Raw genomic sequence first — 19,469 nt, forward strand, 5'->3', positions numbered from 1 at the left:
TGCTGGTAGGGGAGGGGAGGGAAATATATCCTTGGTGGTGGGGTCCGTTTGGAGGTGGCGGAAATGGCGGCGGATGATGCGCTGTACATGGAGGTTAGTGGGGTGGTAGGTGAGGACCAGTGGGGTTCTGTCCTGGTGGCGGTTGGAGGGGCAGGGTTCAAGGGCGGAGGATCGGGAAGTGGAAGAGATGCGGTGGAGGGCATCGTCGACCATGTCGGGGGGGAAATTGCATTCCTTGAAGAAGGAGGCCATCTGGGATGTGCCTTGAAGAAGGAGGCCGCAGTAGGTTGAAATCTTTGAGGAGAAAGTGAGGTCTGCAGATGCTGGAGATCAGAGATGGAAATGTGTTGCTGGAAAAGCGCAGCAGGTCAGGCAGCATATCTTAGCCTGCTGAACCAACTTTCCTCATTCCTGAAGAAGGGCTAATGCCCGAAACGTCGATTCTCCTGTTCCCTAGATGCTGCCTGACCTGCTGCGCTTTTCCAGCAACACATTTCCATCTCTGATCTCCAGCATCTGCAGACCTCACTTTCTCCTCAAAGATATTTAGAAGGAATCATAACAGTCCCAAGCTGTGCTCAGTAACATCTAGCCCCATGTACACGTACACCTTTTTTTATAAAACTAAAACTAGTCAGTATATGAAAACTATGGCATCTTCACACGCACTCTGTTTCATTTATTTAGTTTCTGTAATGATAATTCATTCTTCACCACCTCGGCACAGGGGCTTTAAATTTTACGAGTGCAATATCTGCTCTGGCTGAGCTCGGAGAACACTGCACAAACTGTGGATCTAACCTGAGACTTAATGGCCTGTAGCACCACACCACACATTGAATGTTTCCATTTAAATAATTTTAGAGAGCTCCTTGAAAATTGAAGTTAGTGACTTTATTATAGTTTGTGTATGATGCTTCTTCCAAATGTTGCTGTCTTTAAATATTTGAGTGTCATGAGTTGAAAATCTGCTTGAAGTGTTTGTAAATACTGAATCTGTTTCCGGCAGAGTCCACCACATACACATACACATGCACACCCCTCTACCACCACCACGACCATACGTGTTCACTGAAAGTCAAAGACTTTCATTTATTTTCTCCCCTAAGTGTTAATCCAGTGAAAGTGAGAACTGCAGATGCTGGAGATTAGTGTCGAGAGCGTGGTGCTGGAAAAGCACAGCAGGTCAGGCAGCATCCGAGGAGCAGGAGAATCGACATTTCGGGCAAAAGCCCTTCATCAGGAATGAGACGCCTCATTCCTGATGAAGAGCTTTTGCCTGAAAGGCCAACTTTCCTGCTCTTCAGATGCTGTTTAATCCAATTTGTCTCAACTTCCCCTGTATTTAGCAGAGACCCACATAAACAAGTGTAAATTGTTGGAACAAATTGGTGATATTTTTGTGTTGATAATATGTAGCATATGCAATAGGGCCAGAGGTAGGCCACTAGACCCTTCAAGTCTACTATGTCTAATAAGATCAGGCTGATCTGATTACTCCATATTCCCAACTACCCTTGGAAACCTTTCACCTCCCTTATCAAGCATCTATCTACTTCTGCCTTAAAAATGTTCAAAGATTCTGTCACTCCCCCCCCCATAAGATGGTGGAAGCAGAAATTCAAAGACACTCAACCCTCTGAGAGAATATTCCTCCTCTTCTAGTCTATAACTTGAATAAATAACTATTTTTCCCTTTTGAAACCTGGCACTACTGTCAGTTTCAACTGGGAATGAGGGGTGTCATTGAAAAGATTGTGGTCAATACTTAACCTCCACATTTCTTTTTAGAAAGCATCATGTCTGTCAGATGACCACAATGTGGTGCAATATTTCCAAAAGTAGTGCCAATGTGTGAGTGAGCACTTGAAACATCATCTGTCTGTAACTTTTTCTGAAGTGCACAGCATTCCCTGGATACCCTGACTGGATTATTCGACTTGCCACTGCTCTACACAGCCTGGTTAAGTGGTACGTTTCTTTTGGTCACCTGGTACATTACATGGCTGCTGTTTAAAATCTTCATTACTGAGGTGAGTGACGAATGCGATGGTATAAAGTTAAAGGGTAGCACAACTGTACAAGAGTTTTTGCATTTTATTATCTGTGATGCAAAATTTCAAGACTTTGGAATGGTGTGCCAATGACACTATTCCAAAAATCTCTAAAGGTACTAAAATAAAATTTTAATAGTGGACAAACTTTTTTTTTAACTTGAATTTATTGCGAATGTAATAGAACCAGTTTTCCATGTCTACACCATTGGTAAATGTTCAGCTTCCAAACTGTTCAGTAATTTCTGCTCAGTAACAGTTGTGATTTCCAAAATAGACTATGCTAGGGTGACCCTTCAAGTGTTTATTTTACCTGGTCCAAATCCTGAGAGTTTTACATCAGTCACTGTATGCAAATAGAAAAGTTTTCGGATTATCAGAGTAGCAAGTGTTGAAAATCAGCAATTTTGATTTACAGCTCAAATTGCAAAGCCATTGTTAATTCACCTTGTCGCCTTTTCGTTTCATTTTGTTGCATCACTCTGTACTCTGACGTTGAGTTGCGTATGTCAAAGTTCTGTCATTATTCTTTGTCTTTATGTGCAGAAAGGTTGTTATCTTTTTTAAAATCTGGAATTCCGCAGAGGCCTGTTCTAACTTTAGTTTTTTTGTATTTAATTCAGGACTTGTTCATGTCATGTTTGTACTCTTTTCTCTCCCATTGACTCAGGCATTCCAGTTTCCTGTGCAGCCCTCATTTGGAGAGGAAGCTGATCGGTGCCTCCCTAAAGTCCTAACAAACAATGTTTCCCCCTGTATAAAGGTAAACCAAATAAATGGTGTCATTAACACACGCAGTTCCTTTTTATTGTTTCATGAGTCTCTCTTGTAGGTAGCGGATTTACAGCAGACCGGATAATAATGAAGTATATCTTTTTCAGTATCTAGCATTGCAAGACTTGGCCTTACTTTCCCAATATTCAGCTTCTCGGAGACAAGAGGTGTTCAGCCTTAGCCAGCCAGGTGCGAAGAAATGCTTGCTCATATAGTTGGGACGGGTGTTGGGTTTGGGTGGAAGGAGGAGGGGACAGGGAGTACTGAGAACTCGTTAATATCTTAATTTCTCTAGTAACATATTTTACAATCCATTTCAAAAATAAATTTAAATTTCAAGGGACTCTGTGGGAAACATGAGTTATAATTTTAATCTCAATGCAATATTAGATTACTTAGTGTAGAAACAGGCCCTTTGGCCCAACAAGTCCACACTGACTCTCCAAAGAGCAACCCACCCAGACTCATTCCCCTACCCCTTCACCTGACACTACGGGCAATTTAGCATGGCCAATTCGCCTAACCTGTGCATTTTTGGAATGTGGGAGGAAACCGGAGCACCCGGAGGAAACCCACGGAGACACTGGGAGAATGTACAAACTCCACATAGTTGCCTATGGCGGGAATTGAACCCGGGTCTCTGGCGCTATGAGGCAGCAGTGCTAACCACTGTGCCACCGTGCCGCCCATTATGATATACAAATGAATATCAAAGTGATTATAGCTCTCATCTGCACTTTTGCTTTTCCCCTACGTTAACCTCTTCTTTTTCTTCCTCTAAAATGCTCTTGCACATCCATTGCTGTAAGTTTCCCCTGTCCGAGTGGTCTCTTCTCTGATCTTGCCTTCATTTTCATTTATCTGTAATCAATCTACATTTATAACAATCACTTCATAAGGAAAACTGAATCCACATTCCTCTCAGCTTATGTAATTTATGCACTTGTCTTTTTTCAAGAATAGTCTAGTTCTCATAGATATCTCTGCTGGGAAATATTCATCTCTATTTATCTTTCAGATTCTTCCCAGAACTTTCTAGTTCTGTTGGTGTAGCTTAATTCCACTTTGCAAGTTATTGAATATGTTATCAAATCATTTCTGTAAAAATCACTATTGTTAGTTCTGTGGGTTATCTAGTGTAGCTAATCACTTTTCTATTTTTTTGAAGGTGGTCATCCTCATAATTGGATAGCCATATCAAGTGAATGCTTAGCCTTGATAAATGATTTAACCCAAAAACTGGCAGATTATCAAGAAACAATTGCTGCAAACGGTCGAATTAAATCCTATCCGATCCCTGTGGAACGACATCTGCCGAGCACTTCAGGTCGGGCTTTGACCTCATATTGTTAAAATGCTGCTGTGTAAGCTGTTTTTGGACTATGGCAGTAGTAAAGTCATGGGGGGCTATGTCATTGAAAAGGACAAAAATTGGTTGAGTGACTGACTATCTGAGAGAATTAATAAATGCAAGACCAGTGAGTGGAATAGAAATTGATCAGAATTACTCCACCTGATGACCTTTTTCTCCATTTCATCGTTGACAACAGGAACACTAAACGTCTAATTTGCTTCTGAAAACATGCCCAGAGTTATTGCATTTATTTCCGATTACTTTAGCAATATAACATTGCTTTGGATTTTTAAAATATTGATTACTCCAGTTTTCTACATACATTTTGGCCAGTAGTGATCATCTTGTAATAAATCTAATAAAATACTGATGTGCTACTTTTATAATGTTTATTCCTCCCTTTTCAGGAACTTCCTGTCTTGAAGAGCCTGACAGCTACCAGCCTTCCTTACGGTCGCCACTCTCTGCCCGTCAACGCCGGGGCCCTCAGCCATCGTCATTGATTAAGTCTTCAGGCACTTCGTTCAGAAGCTTGCTTGGCTTCCCTTGTGCACCAGATCCCTGTAGTCCTCTTGGTTCTCCTGCTGCTGTTAACCGATTCAGTGACGTGTTAGACTTGGGCTCTCCCAGCTTTGGCTCTTCACCAACTTCTCATGAAATGAGGAAGGTGCCAAAACTATGGACCTCAGCTTCTAACTCCTCAGGTAGCTCTATGCTGTGGATGGTCTATTTCATAGAAAAGAGCTTATTGCAAGCTAATTTGTAGAAAACAAGTCATTAAAAATTGACAAAAACGTGAGTAGCTTAAAAGTTGATTGGGACTTAATACAATTGAAATGCATAATTAGATGGCTGAACTGTAGAGTCCTATTTCTAAATTGGCAAACTCAGCCATATTGAGGGGAGCTTCTGTTAATAGCGATTGGTTTGGCATCTGTTCATTTCCATCTACTCTTTTATTCTGTCATTCTCTTTCCCCTACCCATCCTTTGTCACCACATTTCTGTCCCCTCCCAACAAATCTGAATTATAGATATTACCAGTCCTCTGCATGCTACCAAACTTTAATGTATATGTTAATATGTCTAAGGGGCACTCAGCCAAGATGAATCTCCTCATTACTTTTTCCAGCAAACAGTACTGTCTGGTTACCTCTTGACGTCAGCCTTACTTTGAGATAGTAATTAGGGCATTAGTTAACAAAGCAAATGGAATTCATACTGAACCCAAGTAATTTTAATAGTTTTTAGTTTAATCAAGTAATACTAATGAAATAAAATCAGTGGAATTATGAGCCATATTAAGACTAACAGGTATTTTAAGATTAATGTTTCTTTGAATTACTGGCGTCATTGAAGTTTAAGTGTCTGTATGTTTTCAGAATACCTGGCAAACACAAGTGAATTTTGTCAAGCTGTCCAAGCCAACAACAGAACTCCTGAAGTGACAAAACACAATGCCATTTCTGAATGGATGCTTCAGAGGCAAGATCAGGTAAAAATGTCCTGCTTTGAATGAATTAATTGTTTTACTTCCTGAGGTGGAGCACTGGTTAAAGGTATTGTTTGGTTCCTAGACATGCCAGTTTGATCTTGAGTCTTTGCCAGGGTAGATAATACTTGTGGCAGCTGGTCACTTGCAGCTCTGCCCCTCCAACTAAAATTACCAACTGTTGCTAGAGACAAAACTGAGGTTTTGACTGTGTGACATTTTGATTATCTGTTGCCTTAAGGTTTGACAGATATTCCTGCATTTAACTAATAAAGGTTGAGTCCTCTCTGTGACAGAATACTTTCGCTCATCGTTATGCACCACAGGTTCCAAGTACCTTGAGGTTATCTACAAGCTGGTGACCAGGAGAATCCAACACTGGGGAAACCAAAACCGGGAAGAGCCTAAATGTAATCAGCAACTCATTGTCACTCATAGGAATTACATTAATACATATTACTGGTAAAACTTGAGAGAATCATCATCAAAAGTGGTATAACATTCTGGCAATAGTAGGTGTAAAGTCCTCTAACTGGTAGTACGTTCTGATCACCTGGAATTTATTCCTGAAACTGTAGCCTGATTCCTCCTGCACTGCAGAAGATATGATGAGGCTCCCCATTCAATGCTAATTTTAATACACCCCATCTGTTTCATTATTTCCTTTGACTCTGACTCTAGTTTGGACATCATTTTTGTGAAGGTGACAGTTCTGAACTGAGGTCCCAGATCTGTGGTGACCCCCACATGGAATTGTCAAAATGAGCCAGTGCGGTTTAACCCTAAGTAAACCTAAACATTGCACAAAGCTTTTCCAATTAATATCTTTGCACCTGTCTTTTATCTTGTTTCATTCAGTCTGAAATTTTGATTTTCTCCTTTATTTTCCCACCAATGGAAGCAATATTTCATTATTTATGTACAGTAAAGTTTTGACCGAGGGAGAGGTATTCTTGATTCTAGAAAACCCCTGATTCAAAAACAGTTGGAAACACTCAATTGAAAGCAATTTGTCAATCATGTTGGAACATATTTTGCCTCGACATCAATTGACATCAGAATCTGAGCCAGTTATGATGACAGATTTGCTGTTCAGAGATTCATGTAAATAATTCACTGGTTCAGGTATAGTTATTAGAGGAGGGAACAAAGATTTGGAAAACTGACAGCCAAGTGATGGATGTTTCTTGCATTAGTGTACACCTTTTACAGATGTTTGATTTGTTTTTAATGTGGGTTTCCTTTGTCAATGTCTGAGTTTTTCTATTTTACAATTATTTTGCAAACTGATGCATTTTTACACTATATGCAAGGGCATTGCAAAGGCATTTCAGACTCTTCAAGGCATTGTACAGTAACATCTTTGGGATCATCTTTCAGTCTACGCATGGGTTATTTGTTTTTTAAAATAAGTTATAGAGTCATAGAGATGTAAAGCATGGAAACAGACCCTTCAGTCCAACCCGTCCATGCTGACCAGATATCCCAACCCAATCCAGTCCCACCTGCCAGCACCCTGCCCATATCCCTCCAAACCCTTCCTATTCATATACCCATCCAAATGCCTCTTAAATGTTGCAATTGTACCAACCTCCACCACTTCCAAGGCAGCTCATTGCATACTCGCACCACCCTCTATGTGAAAAAGTTACCCCTTACGTCTCTTTTATGTATTTTCCCTCTCACCCTAAACCTATGCCCCTCTAATTCTAGACTCCCCCACCCCATGGAAAAGACTTTGTCTATTTGCCCTATCCTTACCCCTCAATTTTGTAAACCTCGATAAGGTCATCCCTCAGCCTCCGACGCTCCAGAGAAAACAGCCCCAGCTTGTTCAGCCTCTCCCTATACCTCAAATCCTCCAACCCTGGCGACATCCTTGTAAATTTTTTCTGAACGCTTTCAAGTTTCACAACATCTTTCTGATAGGACGGAGACTAGAATTACATGCAATATTCCAACAGTGGCCTAACCAATGACCTGTAAAGCTGCAACATGACCTCCCAACTCGTGTACTCGGTACTCTGACCGATAAAAGAAAACATACCAAATGGCTAGTTCTCCCTGTATTCCATGAGATCCAATCTTGCTAACCAGTCTCCCATGGGGAACCTTGTCGAATGCCTTACTGAAGTCCATATACATCGCATCTACTGCTCTGCCCTCATCAATCCTCTTTGTTACTTCAAAAAACTCATGATTTCCCACGCACAAAACCATGTTGACTATCCCTAATCAGTCCTTGTCTTTCCAAATACATGTACATCTTGTACCTCAGGATTCCCTCCGACAACTTACCCACCACCGAGGTCAGGTTAACTGGTCTATAGTTCCCTGGCTTGTCCTTACCACCCTTCTTAAACAGTGGCACTACGTTTGCCAACCTCCAGTTTTCTGGCAACTCATCCGTGACTATCAATGATACAGATATCTCAGCAAGAGGCCCAGCAATCACTTCTCTAGCTTTCCACAGAGTTCTAGGGTACATCTGATCAGGTCCTGGGGATTTATCCACCTTTACCCGTTTCAAGACATCCAGCACTTCCTCCTCTGTAACCTGGACATTTTGCCAGATGTCACCATCTATTTCCCTGCAGTCTGTATCTTCCATATCCTTTTCCACAGTAAATACTGAATGCAAAATACTCATTTAGTATCTCCCCCATTTTCTGTGGCTCCATACAAAGGCTTCCTTACTGATCTTTGAGGGGCCCTATTCTCTCCCTAGTTACCCTTTTGTCCTTAATGTATTTGTACAAACCCTTTGGATTCTCCTTAATTCTATTTGCCAAAACTATCTCATGTCCCCTTTTTGCCCTCCTCATTTCCCTCTTAAGTATACTCCTACTTCCTTTATACTCTTCTAAGGATTCATTTGATCTATCCTGTCTGTACCTTACATATGCTTCCTTTTATACCTACCAGCCTTTCCTTTCACCCTGACAGGAATATACTTTCTCTGGATTCTCGTTATCTCATTTCTGTTAAATGACTGGTTTCAATATGTCAAATATGTGGCATGATTGGACAGAGCTTTCGTATATTGTGACACAGAGTACAGCTCGGTTCTGGATTGGTGGCTTATCTAGTTGGTGGTGTTATGAAATATAACCTTCAGCCTTCATCCAGCACCTTTTAACCAAAATGTATTAATGCGGTTTTGAAATATGCTTTGTTCATTTAGGTTAAGTCTTTCTTGTCGAAGCGAGGGCTGGTAATGTATTTATTTAAAAAGGTACAGTTGTGAGTTTAATTTTTGTTGCATCAGATCAACAGCATGTAAGAATATGTCTTTTTGGAAATCATGCATGTTGCATGCTGCATTGCTTGTCCCTTTGTAGTCTTGTTCAACATCCTTGCATTAATGACCCCGCTAGATGCAATCATTCAATGATTTATTATTTTGGGGGGGCTCTTCTTGGCACTGGCTTCCTAATCGAATGCTTTTTTCATTTTATTAGATGGAAGTTGTGTCCAGCTCATTTCTTTGGCGTAAAATCAGTTTAGAAATGTAAATGCAAGTCTCTTTCTCACCATGTTGTTGACTACTAATTCAGGGAGAATGTGAGCATTTTTATTTTGAATCGAGAGGCTAAGCACATACAGTTGTTACAGTGCAGAAGAAGATTATTCAGCCTACAGTATCTGCACTGGCTGTCTGAGCATTTTGACTTGGTGCCAATCTCCTGTCTTTCCCCATATTCTTACACATTGTTTCCATTTAAATAATCATCTAATGACCTCTTGAATTCCTCACTTGAACTGCATCCCATATCCTGACTACTCACTCTGTGTAAGAAAAGTCTCACTTCCCATTTGCTCCTTTTGCAAAATACCTGTGCCCTCCAATTTTGATCTTTGTACAAGTGGGAGCAATTTCTCTCCATCTACTCTGTCCAGGTCTGTCATTAATTTAGCAACTTCTATCAAATCATCTCTTAGCCTTCTCTTCAAAAAGAAATAGTTCAAACTTCTCCAATCTATCCACATAATTGAAGTTTCCCAACCTCGAACCATTCTTGTAACCCTCTTCTACACTCTCCCAATGCATTTGGGTCATTCCTAAAGTCTTGCAAATATTTCATTTGGCAGCTGTAAATATTTTTAGAAAGTGCATACCCATAATACATAAAGGACTCATCTTTCCTTTGGAAAAGATAAGCTTCTGTTTGTGTCTCAGATTTTATAAACGCTCCGTGCTTGTATAATGAATAGTGTCATATCTTTCATTTCTGCATTAATATTTTTTTTAAGCTTTAGCTCCTCAAGCAGGAAGTTAATACTGAGCTTCTCAATCTGATCAGGCAACAGATTTCAAAGGCTTATGGTTGTTTCCGGGTTTTAATCCTTTTGGTTCCTTAAACCTCCAATTCTGAAGTCATTTGGAGTTCTGACCATGGCACCGTGTAAATTAGCATAATTATCATCCAGACCCAGTACAAATTAATGGCACCAGCAGTCTGGTCGTATTTAATACTAACAGAAAAGAGATAGTAAATAAGCATGAAATGTTTGCTTCCAAAACTATTCTTGTAATTTAACCAAAGTAGTTTTCAATTCACTGAAAGGGCAGCAATTGACCACAAGGCGAAAGTAAGGACTGCAGATGCTGGAGATTAGAGTCAAGATTAGAGAGGAGCAGGAAAATCGACATTTCGGACAGGAGAGATTCCTGATGAAGCAATTGACCACAAGCTGGGCAGGGTATTTTATAAGTGCTTATGTCATAGGTCCAGTCAAGTTAAAATCTACCCTTTTTTTGGAAAATTCAGGATAATTAAATCCTAATTAAGCAAAGGGCATGTGATCTTGTCCCTCATGTCAGCTTCTGATTCAGCAGAGCGATCTGTGGAAATTGGTTCCATCAGGCAGAGTTAACCTGTGAACACACAGGGTGAAACCATTGCTTTCTTTCATGAATGAGGAGGCAAATTAGGACAAAAAAATGCAGAGTTAACAGGACAGCATTAAACTTTAAGGAATTGATTGATACCACATTTGGGAAACAAAAGAGAAAGTAATACTAGAATGGGATGGGGATGAAAAAGTTATAGGAGAAGCTCTCGCGTTTTGTTTTTTCTCCTTTGGTTACACTAGATTTTTATGACTTTTTAGTTTTAACTAACCATGGATAATCTCTCCATTGTACCTTCAAATTACCTAAAACCTGGAATTATCCTTTGTCTTGGAACTTGGTCTCTCATCAATAATGAGCAGTGGAGTAACATATTTCAGCCCTGATTTTGTTTTCAGTATTAGCAAATTTATTTTACAAGTGAACACTAATGTGCAATGTCTCATATAGAAATGCCAATGAGGCTAATATATTAGGATCCAGTGTCAAATTACTTTACAGACTATTTTTAAATAAATCGACTATTTTCTGGTATCCGTTGCTAATCCTGTGAAACATAAACAGCAGAGACCTATTGAACTGAATGGTTTTATTTCCGTACTGTAAATTTAAAGTCTATGACCAGCAATATTCCATTCAGAGCTCCAAAACACTTTAAATAAAAACAAAAATTGCTGGAAATGATCAGTTAGTTGAGCAGCATCTGTGTAAAGTTCAGTGCATCTACACATCGAACGGTTATGTTAGGTATGTGAGAGAAATAAAGTTCTTTTAAATCATATTTCATACAAGCCATCTTTTCACTTGACTATTTTCTGTTACCCATGTCTCACTTTTATTAAAAAGAAATCGGTGAGTTGCTTTGGAATAATAGAGTAAGGGCTTTAAGTATGTTACACTTGGTAATTGTGATGTTTTTGTGTGCCTGACTGATGTATCATGATGTTTGAAAATTCCAGCTGCTGTGTCTTGTCAATTTTTCTTATGATATACATTTTTTTTTACTTCTTCATAATTAAATAAGATTAGTTTTAATTACATTTTCTTTTCAGCTCCCGGAAGCTTCAAGTCAGGCTCTATTTGCCAACAGTCAAGCACATATATGGGCCCTTGAAGGTATGAAATATGGCATTTACAGAATTAAACCATAACTATTAAGGAATTTCTTCTCACCGTCAATACAATTCCATTTAATGTGAAACATATTTATACTAAATACAACCCAAATGTTATTGCAGTTTTTCATTTAGGTCTGGTGGTTTCTAGTTTCTATCCTACCCATTAAGTATGTAATCTTTCTAAAGTACTTGTAAATCAGACTAGACCCTCTCAAAATATTTTAAGGAAGGAGCTTAGACCCTAACCTTTTCTTAGTTTAAAGGTAGATGTGAAGTGCCGTGTTCCAGATGCAATGCGACTGGTCAAACTACTTATCATTAAGCAAAATAGAATTATTTAAACACTATAGTTAAAATTCAAACAAAAGAGAAATTTAGAATAACTTAACTATTGGAAAACTTAACCAAATAATAGATACAATACCTTATACTAATTAATTGTTCCAATATAGTAACATTCCATAAAACACTCCTTGGCAAAAAGGCAAATTCAGATAGAATTCTTATATGGAGTTCTCCAATCCAAGAGGAAGGAACATCAAGAGAAAATTCAGACAATGTAGCAGCCAAGAGACATTCACTGAAGTTTCCAACTCTTTTCAGACCTCCAACAGCTTCTGTTGCTAAAGAGTTTTTTTTTTTAAAAAACTGGAGAGCTTGGTCGGTGAGACCTGGCCACACCCAGGTTGCTTCCATTGTTCCAACTTTTTTAAAAAAACACCCCAAGGCTGCACAGATTGTTTGGCATCTCTGCCTTACAACCTCTCTTCAAAGAATCCAGGACAAAATAACCTTTTAAGGTTAAAAGCAAAATACTCCTGATGCTGGAAATCTAAACCGAGCAGCGAGAATGCTGGAAAAACTCAGCAGGTCTAGCAGCATCTGTGGAGAAAGAGTTGGCGCTTTGAGTATAGCACAACTGTTCAGAATGGAAATGAAGAATCATCTTAGGCTCAAAAGATTAATTCTGTTTCTCTTCTCAGATGCTGCCACACCATTATTGAGGAATTGTTCTTTAGCAGCTAGCTATTTGTTTTCACTTTGACCTAACCTGTGTTCTTTTTAAAGGTATCCAATGAATGCTTGTCTGTAGAAATTTTCATAAGATTATAAGAAAGAAGTAGAATTAGGTCATTTGGCCAATTAAGAACATATCTGATCTGATAATTCTCAACTTTACTATCCTGTCTTTTTACCATAAATCCTTTATTCTGTGACTGATTAAACATTTGCCTACATCAGCCTTGACTATGTTTAACAACCAGTTTCTACAACCATCCGCAGTAAAGTAATTCTGCAGGTTGACTCCTGCCCAAAAAAGAAATTCCTTCTCATCAGTTCTAATTGGGTGACCCTTTATTCTTAGATTATGCCCTCTGATCCTAGATTCCCTCAAAGGGAAACAACCTCTCCACATCTACCTGTCAAGCCCCTTAAGAATCTTCTATGTTCAGTAGGCTCCAAGAAGTACAAGCCAAATCTACTCCGACCTCTCTATAAAGAAAATTCCTCAATATTGCTATCACCTCGTGAACCTTCTCTGGATTGCCTCAAATGCCAGCATATCTTTCCTTAGATAAGGGGACCCACACTGTTCACTGTATTGCCATCTATAGTCTTTGTGAAGTTTTAGCAAGACTTCCTATTTTTATATTTTGTCCTTTTTGAAATAAATACCAACATTTGATTTGAGAATGAGAATTCCCAAATCTTTCTGTACTGAAGCTTTCTACAGGCATTTAAATGATATTCAGTTTCTCCTAAAAATGCATATACCCACATTTTACCACAGTATATTCCATCTGCCAAGTTCTTACCCACTTGCTTAGCTGGTCTATATTCCTCAGTAAATACTTTGTCATGTTTACAATTTGCAAATCCAACTATTTTTCTGACAACTGCAAACTTGGCTATAGTACCTTCACTTGCCTCACCCAATTCGAGATCTATAATTTTAGGAGGGTTGCTGTTGTGAGATGCTAAATATGCTTTTTGTTCATCTGGACAAAAGAAAATGGACAACATCATGATTGTTTGGACATTTGCTTTCCAAATTATTATCCTGTGAATATCCAGGTTAAGACAAGCATTTTCTTATATGCAATTTAGTTGTGCATTAGATTACCACCTCCTTGAAAGTTGGCTATGGACTTCAATAACACCCTATTCCTATATGCTCACCACACATTCTGAATACAGCCTGTAACCTGTAGTGATTCCATTTTAATCACACTCATGCCACCCTTCAACTCGAGCCCAAAAGGGATGAGAGAAATGAAAGAGAGTATTAAAGATGACTGAGCAAGTTCAGCAGTGTACTGTGTGGTGTGTGTGCGCAAGCATTTCGTTTAATTTAATTATTTCCAGTAATATTTCACTCTGTCACGCTATTGTTGTCATGCCTTTCAGTGTCTTTTCAATTTTCTTGTTAGAATCTTTTCAACTGAACCGTAGTGCTCTACATTACTTACCTTGATTCTGATTTTTGCTGGATAACTATGTTGCATAATCTTTCCAGGTGCATTGTTGAACTGATCATAGTTTATCACACCCCTTTAATTCTCTTGAACAAGAATCCTTTTTAAAATTAAGGATTTTTCAACTTGCATTCGTAGTTTTGTATTTATTCTGTTAGAAGATTACTTAAAGTATACAACAGTCTTTAATGAGATTTCTTTTTAATTGAATTTCCTATATTTCAGGATTGTTATTGATCTATTCTGTTGTTCCTCCTTCAGGTTTAGAAGTAGGAGTCATGAATATGTATTTAATTCCAACCAATTCTGGTGAAAGGTCATTGATCTGAGATGTTAATTAGTTTACTCTACAGATCTCAGAATAGCAGAGTAATTTTCAAATATTTTATGTATTTTAAATTTACCCCTTCGCTACTGGATGTAAATGATAACAAAAAGCATTTTTTTAAAAATACTGAGGTTTTACACTTTATCTATCTGATTACAGCATAGCATTGACCCTATCAAACAATACTGGGTTTAAAAGTCACAGTGAACTGGAATGTCCAATTAATTGACTGTTATCACCCCAAACTGCTGATTTGCAGCATTGCATTATCAATATGCTCCAAGGGCTTCAAATTGAATCAAAGAACTGGATTGTTTTGAGCATTATTTATCATAAATGTAGTCAATAAACTTAATAAATTTAACTCCAAATTGCAGAATAATTCGAGAGCAACTTCTTTTCTCCAAGTTTCGTGCTCAGTTGTTAGTCAATCATCAGCGCAATCATTAAGGACTTTCTGCAGCTTGGTAAACTTTAAATGCTAAGTAAATGTACATAATTACTTGCTGTATCTGCATACAAGCCTCTTGTGATTCATGTGATAGGACGCCCAGATCCTGCTGCATCTGAGCTCTGCAATTTCCCCATTTAGACAATATGCTTTTTATTTGTACTGCCAAAATGGACAGTTTCACATTCTCCCACATTTTACTACATTTGCCAGATGTCTGTCCACATAAAAATATCTATATCCCTTAATGTCCTCTTCATAATTTTTTTTCCTACTACTTTCGTGTCATCAGCGAGTTTGGCGATCATACCTTAGGTCATTACATCCAAGTACTTTATATTTATTGAAAGCATTTGAGGTCCCTATGGCACATCACTTACTATATCTTGTCAACCAGAAAATGACCCTTTTATGCCTGTTCTCTGCTTCTTGTTCTTTCTCCATGCTATCCCCAAGACCGTGAACTTTTATTTTCCCCAATATCTTTTTTATGTATAATTTATCAAATGCCTCATGGAAACAGTCTGTCACAAGTGCCAAATATGAAGTTGTCCTGCGCTGGTGATGTGGGATGATCTCTGCTGATGACTTGTTTATAGGCCAGGCATCTGCTTTGGATCTTCTGAAATGGTGGTGGATTTCTAACCAGCAGATATTCATAAACTAATATAGCGTGGAAGCAGGCCATTCATCCCATTGAGTCTATACCGACCATCTGAAGAGCCAACCGCCCCTTTCCCTATTCCTGTAACCTTCCACTTCCCATGGCTAATTCACCTAACCTGCACATCCCTGGACATTATGGGCAATTTAGCACAACCAGTTCACATAACCTGCAAATCTTGGACTGGGAGAGGAAACCAAAGCACCTGGAGGAAACCCACGCAGGCATGTGGAGAATATGTGAACTCCACACCAACAATTGCCCAAGGTTGGAATTGAACCCAGGACCCTGGTGCTGAGACAGCAGTGCTAACCACTGAGCCACTGTGGCTGTTTGTGTCGATCATCAGCTAATGAGTTTTACACTCATTATGATTGACGTTGATGAGTTGCTTGTCCCTTTTGACAGCATCCATGGATCAGAGGTTCAGCCACTGATGTTGTCTTGGCAAGGACTGTGGCATCATGTCGTACATTTTGGGGTTGTAGCATTTACCATCCAAAGCAGGCCAGCACAGCTGCCTCTGCTTGATTGATGGTAGTATGTTCGGTAACCTTGATCGAGAAAGGACTGCTTTATCGGTGGTTTTGTCTTGATATGAAGTAACAGGATGCTTTGCAAAGATGGAAGTTAAGCTTTTTTTTTACATGGCAGGTGTAGGTTGTTCAGATTTCACTGCTGTAAAACAATGCATTGATTATGCAGGCCTTCTTGATTAGAATCTTTGGTTCTGTGGGTCAGTTTTTTTTTCCATGTTTTGTTAGCCAAAGTTTTGGCTGCCTTTCTGAGGTGTATGCAATATCAAAGTACAGGTTGTCTATCATTGTAGATCAAAGTCAGCAGAATTTGCTGACTACTGCCTTTTCGTGTATAATTGAGTCAGTTTTCTTAACACTGCTGAGGGAGAACATTAATTCCATGAGCCTTTGGAACTGATCATCTGTCGAGGCAACTACTCTTGCATCACCAGCATAAGGAAGTTCTCTAATCAACACTATCAACATCCTGGGAGTTATCATTGATCAGAAAGTCAACTGAACTCACCACATAAATACAGTGGCTACAAGAACTGGTCAGGGGCTAGGAATACTGCAGCAAGTATCTCACCTCCTGACTCCCCAAAGCCTGTCCACCATCTACAAGGCACAAGTCAGGAGTGTGATGGAATACTTCCCACTTGCCTGGATGAGTGCAGCCCTAACAATATTCAAGAAGCTTGGTACCATCCAGGATAAAGCAGCCACTTGATTAGCACTACATCCACAAGCATCCAGTCTCTCCACCACCGATGTTCAGTAGCAGCAGTGTGTACTATCTGCTACTATGCACTGCAGAAATTCACCAAAGATCCTCAGACAGCACCTTCCAAATCCCGTGACCACTTCCATTTTGAAGGGCAAGGGCAGCAGATATATGGAAACACCACCACCTTCAAGTTCCTCTCCAAGCCACTGACCATCCTGACTTGAAAATATTACACCATTCCCTTACTGTTGCTCGATCCAAATGACTGCAACAGTTCAAGAAGGCAGCTCAACACCATCTTCTCAAGGGGAATGAGAGACAGGCAATAAATGCTGGCCAGTCAGTGATGCCCATATCCCACAAAATGAATAAATAAATTTTAAAATTGCCGATATTTTGATTTAGCTAATTTTATTTTTGCAGGACTCTCCCACCTTGTAGCAGCCTCATTTAGAGAAGACTGCTATGGTGTAGTACAGACAACATTATCATCCATTCTGTGTGCCATGCTGTCCCTCCAAGAGGTAAGGTTTATTTATTTGTGGGCACTGCTTTACACAGTGTTGGAATGTTGCTTTTTTACATGGATTATATTATTGTCGTAAATGATCTGCAATTCAAGTATATAGCCTACCTTAAGTTTTGCATTATTTCTGCTTTATACCCCTCTCCACACTAGATAAACCCCACTAAACTGACAAAACATGATCAGTCCTGAGGTTAACTTAAAGCCGGTCCATGTTAGCAATGTACTTCTGTCTATTTGGAATATATAATGGTTTATATAAATGACTGAAATTCAGTTTTCAGACTTCTTTCTCCACTTTGGAGAGGTACAAGATCTGTGAAAACTCAGGTTTTGGTTATTGCTTTGTTACTTAATCAGTTCCTATCTTTTGACTTATAAAGGATTGGAATATATCTACTGAACGTGAGAGCCTTCAATGCTATCTACTCTTTAAATTGCTTATGTGAAATAAAGATTCCTCATTTATTGACTATTGTATGGGGGATTCATTGTATAGGAGACTCTCACAAGGGACATCTCCTGTCTTCAATCATGGGTAATTGAATTCTGTTTATTTTTTAAGTAATTGTGTGCGTTTGTCTACTTATCTAGGAATGATGTGCTTTCACACTTTGAAAACTTTATAGGCTCATTTTGTAACTGGTATGTTTGTTGTAATGTAACAACTTACTGTGCTCAGTTCAAGATTATCTTCACTTATTTGTATTTCCCACTACCTGCAAATACTTGGACCTATGTTCAAACTCTCTCCACCCATTTCGTTTGCAGTATTGGTCTCGTTGAAAAGACGCCATTTAAGTTTGATTACTCAGATTGGATTTGGGTACAGGTACCAGCTGAAAGGATAGCATGTTTACCCACTGCGCCATTTAACTTCTGAATCCATTGGAAACTATGAAGTAGAGCACGCCAGTCACCATCTAAAAGAGAGAAACATGATCAAACTTTTTGTTTATTAATATTTAACTTCAGACTATATAAACCTAACTTGCCATTTCCTTCCAGGCTTCCATTAGAGTTCTTTTTCAATCTCTGTAATCCATACTTTTGCTTTAATTGCATTATTTTTAAACAGGCTGTGGACAAACATTTTAAATTGCCTCATGCCTCCAGCAAGCCACCTCGATCCACAGGCACTCTCGTGGATTCTTCTTATAAAACACTGAGGTTTGCCCTCCGTGCATCATTGAAAACTGCAATTTACAGGATAACCACCACCTTTGGAGAACACTTAAAGTAAGTTTTTCTTTAAGGCATGCTCTAATGTTATATAAATTACAAGATGCATTTTCAAAACTTTCACTGGCTTTGCTAAATGCATAGATAATTCTAATCAAACTAACTTCAGATGAAACTGCCATTTTTCTCTCAAACTGTTATGGGAACATTCAATTAAAAAGATTTATGAAATTAAGACATTCTGGCTTATGTCGAATTGTTTTTAATTTCAGAGCTGTCCACCTTTCGTCAGAACACAGAAAAAGACTGCTACAATTTTTGGAGTATAAAGAGTGAAGTGATCGAAATTTTGTGTTGCTCCAGTCCTGAGGCTTCTCAGAGCAGAAACTTTATAATCTATTTCCAACTTTGTCCTTTTTTTAATCTAAAATTTTTTTTTCGAAATGTGGCTCCAGTAAAGTATTAGTTTCTGTTTTGGAACTTCTGAGAAGAACGATTAAGATTTTTGTACTTTGGGGTTTTTTTTGTACATCTTTATAAAGTAGTCTATGTTTGTAAAGAAACAGTATTTTTCAGTTGCTCAAGATGAAATCATAACATCAGATTTTGACAGCTGTATCTATTCAGAAGTCTAAATAAATCTTTGAAATTATCTTTGCATTTCTGAATTTCATTTCATTATTGGCTTAAAGTAAAATGGCAAAATCACCACAAGCAGCTTTTGAAATGATTTTGTTGGATATAATCTCTAAATATCCAGTGACAACGGTCACTGGATATTTAGAGATTATATCCAACAAAATGGTCACTTAAACCTACTGTGAGCATAGAAAAATGGTACAGCAGCAACTGTTATTTTCAGTTGGCAAGTTTTCATGCATGAAAAGAAATCTTATTACACCACCTGAATTTCTGCAGTAAAAAATGAAAGGCAAATGTAATTTGATTTG

At 38.7% G+C, this 19,469-nt stretch overlaps 1 protein-coding gene across 2 annotated transcripts in view; it reads left to right on the forward strand.

Moving 5' to 3' along the window:
- The window catches only part of ndc1 (NDC1 transmembrane nucleoporin), a 27,886-nt gene extending 8,715 nt beyond the window's left edge, over window positions 1–19,171 (forward strand). Inside the window, exons 8-18 of one of the 2 annotated variants that reach the window (XM_043699625.1) lie at window positions 1,901–2,033; window positions 2,725–2,817; window positions 2,936–3,017; window positions 3,997–4,155; window positions 4,590–4,886; window positions 5,564–5,676; window positions 8,858–8,908; window positions 11,581–11,644; window positions 17,235–17,335; window positions 18,416–18,576; window positions 18,792–19,171. In XM_043699625.1, the coding sequence (XP_043555560.1) occupies window positions 1,901–2,033; window positions 2,725–2,817; window positions 2,936–3,017; window positions 3,997–4,155; window positions 4,590–4,886; window positions 5,564–5,676; window positions 8,858–8,908; window positions 11,581–11,644; window positions 17,235–17,335; window positions 18,416–18,576; window positions 18,792–18,855 (1,318 nt within the window). In that variant the 3' untranslated portion in view covers window positions 18,856–19,171. The remainder of the gene's footprint in view (window positions 1–1,900; window positions 2,034–2,724; window positions 2,818–2,935; window positions 3,018–3,996; window positions 4,156–4,589; window positions 4,887–5,563; window positions 5,677–8,857; window positions 8,909–11,580; window positions 11,645–17,234; window positions 17,336–18,415; window positions 18,577–18,791) is intronic. The other variant, XM_043699626.1, reaches the window with a different exon arrangement.
- The last annotated feature ends 298 nt before the right edge of the window (window positions 19,172–19,469 follow it).

The sequence above is a fragment of the Chiloscyllium plagiosum genome, chromosome 11 (genome assembly GCF_004010195.1).
Source record: "Chiloscyllium plagiosum isolate BGI_BamShark_2017 chromosome 11, ASM401019v2, whole genome shotgun sequence".
Classification (NCBI taxonomy): domain Eukaryota; kingdom Metazoa; phylum Chordata; class Chondrichthyes; order Orectolobiformes; family Hemiscylliidae; genus Chiloscyllium; species Chiloscyllium plagiosum.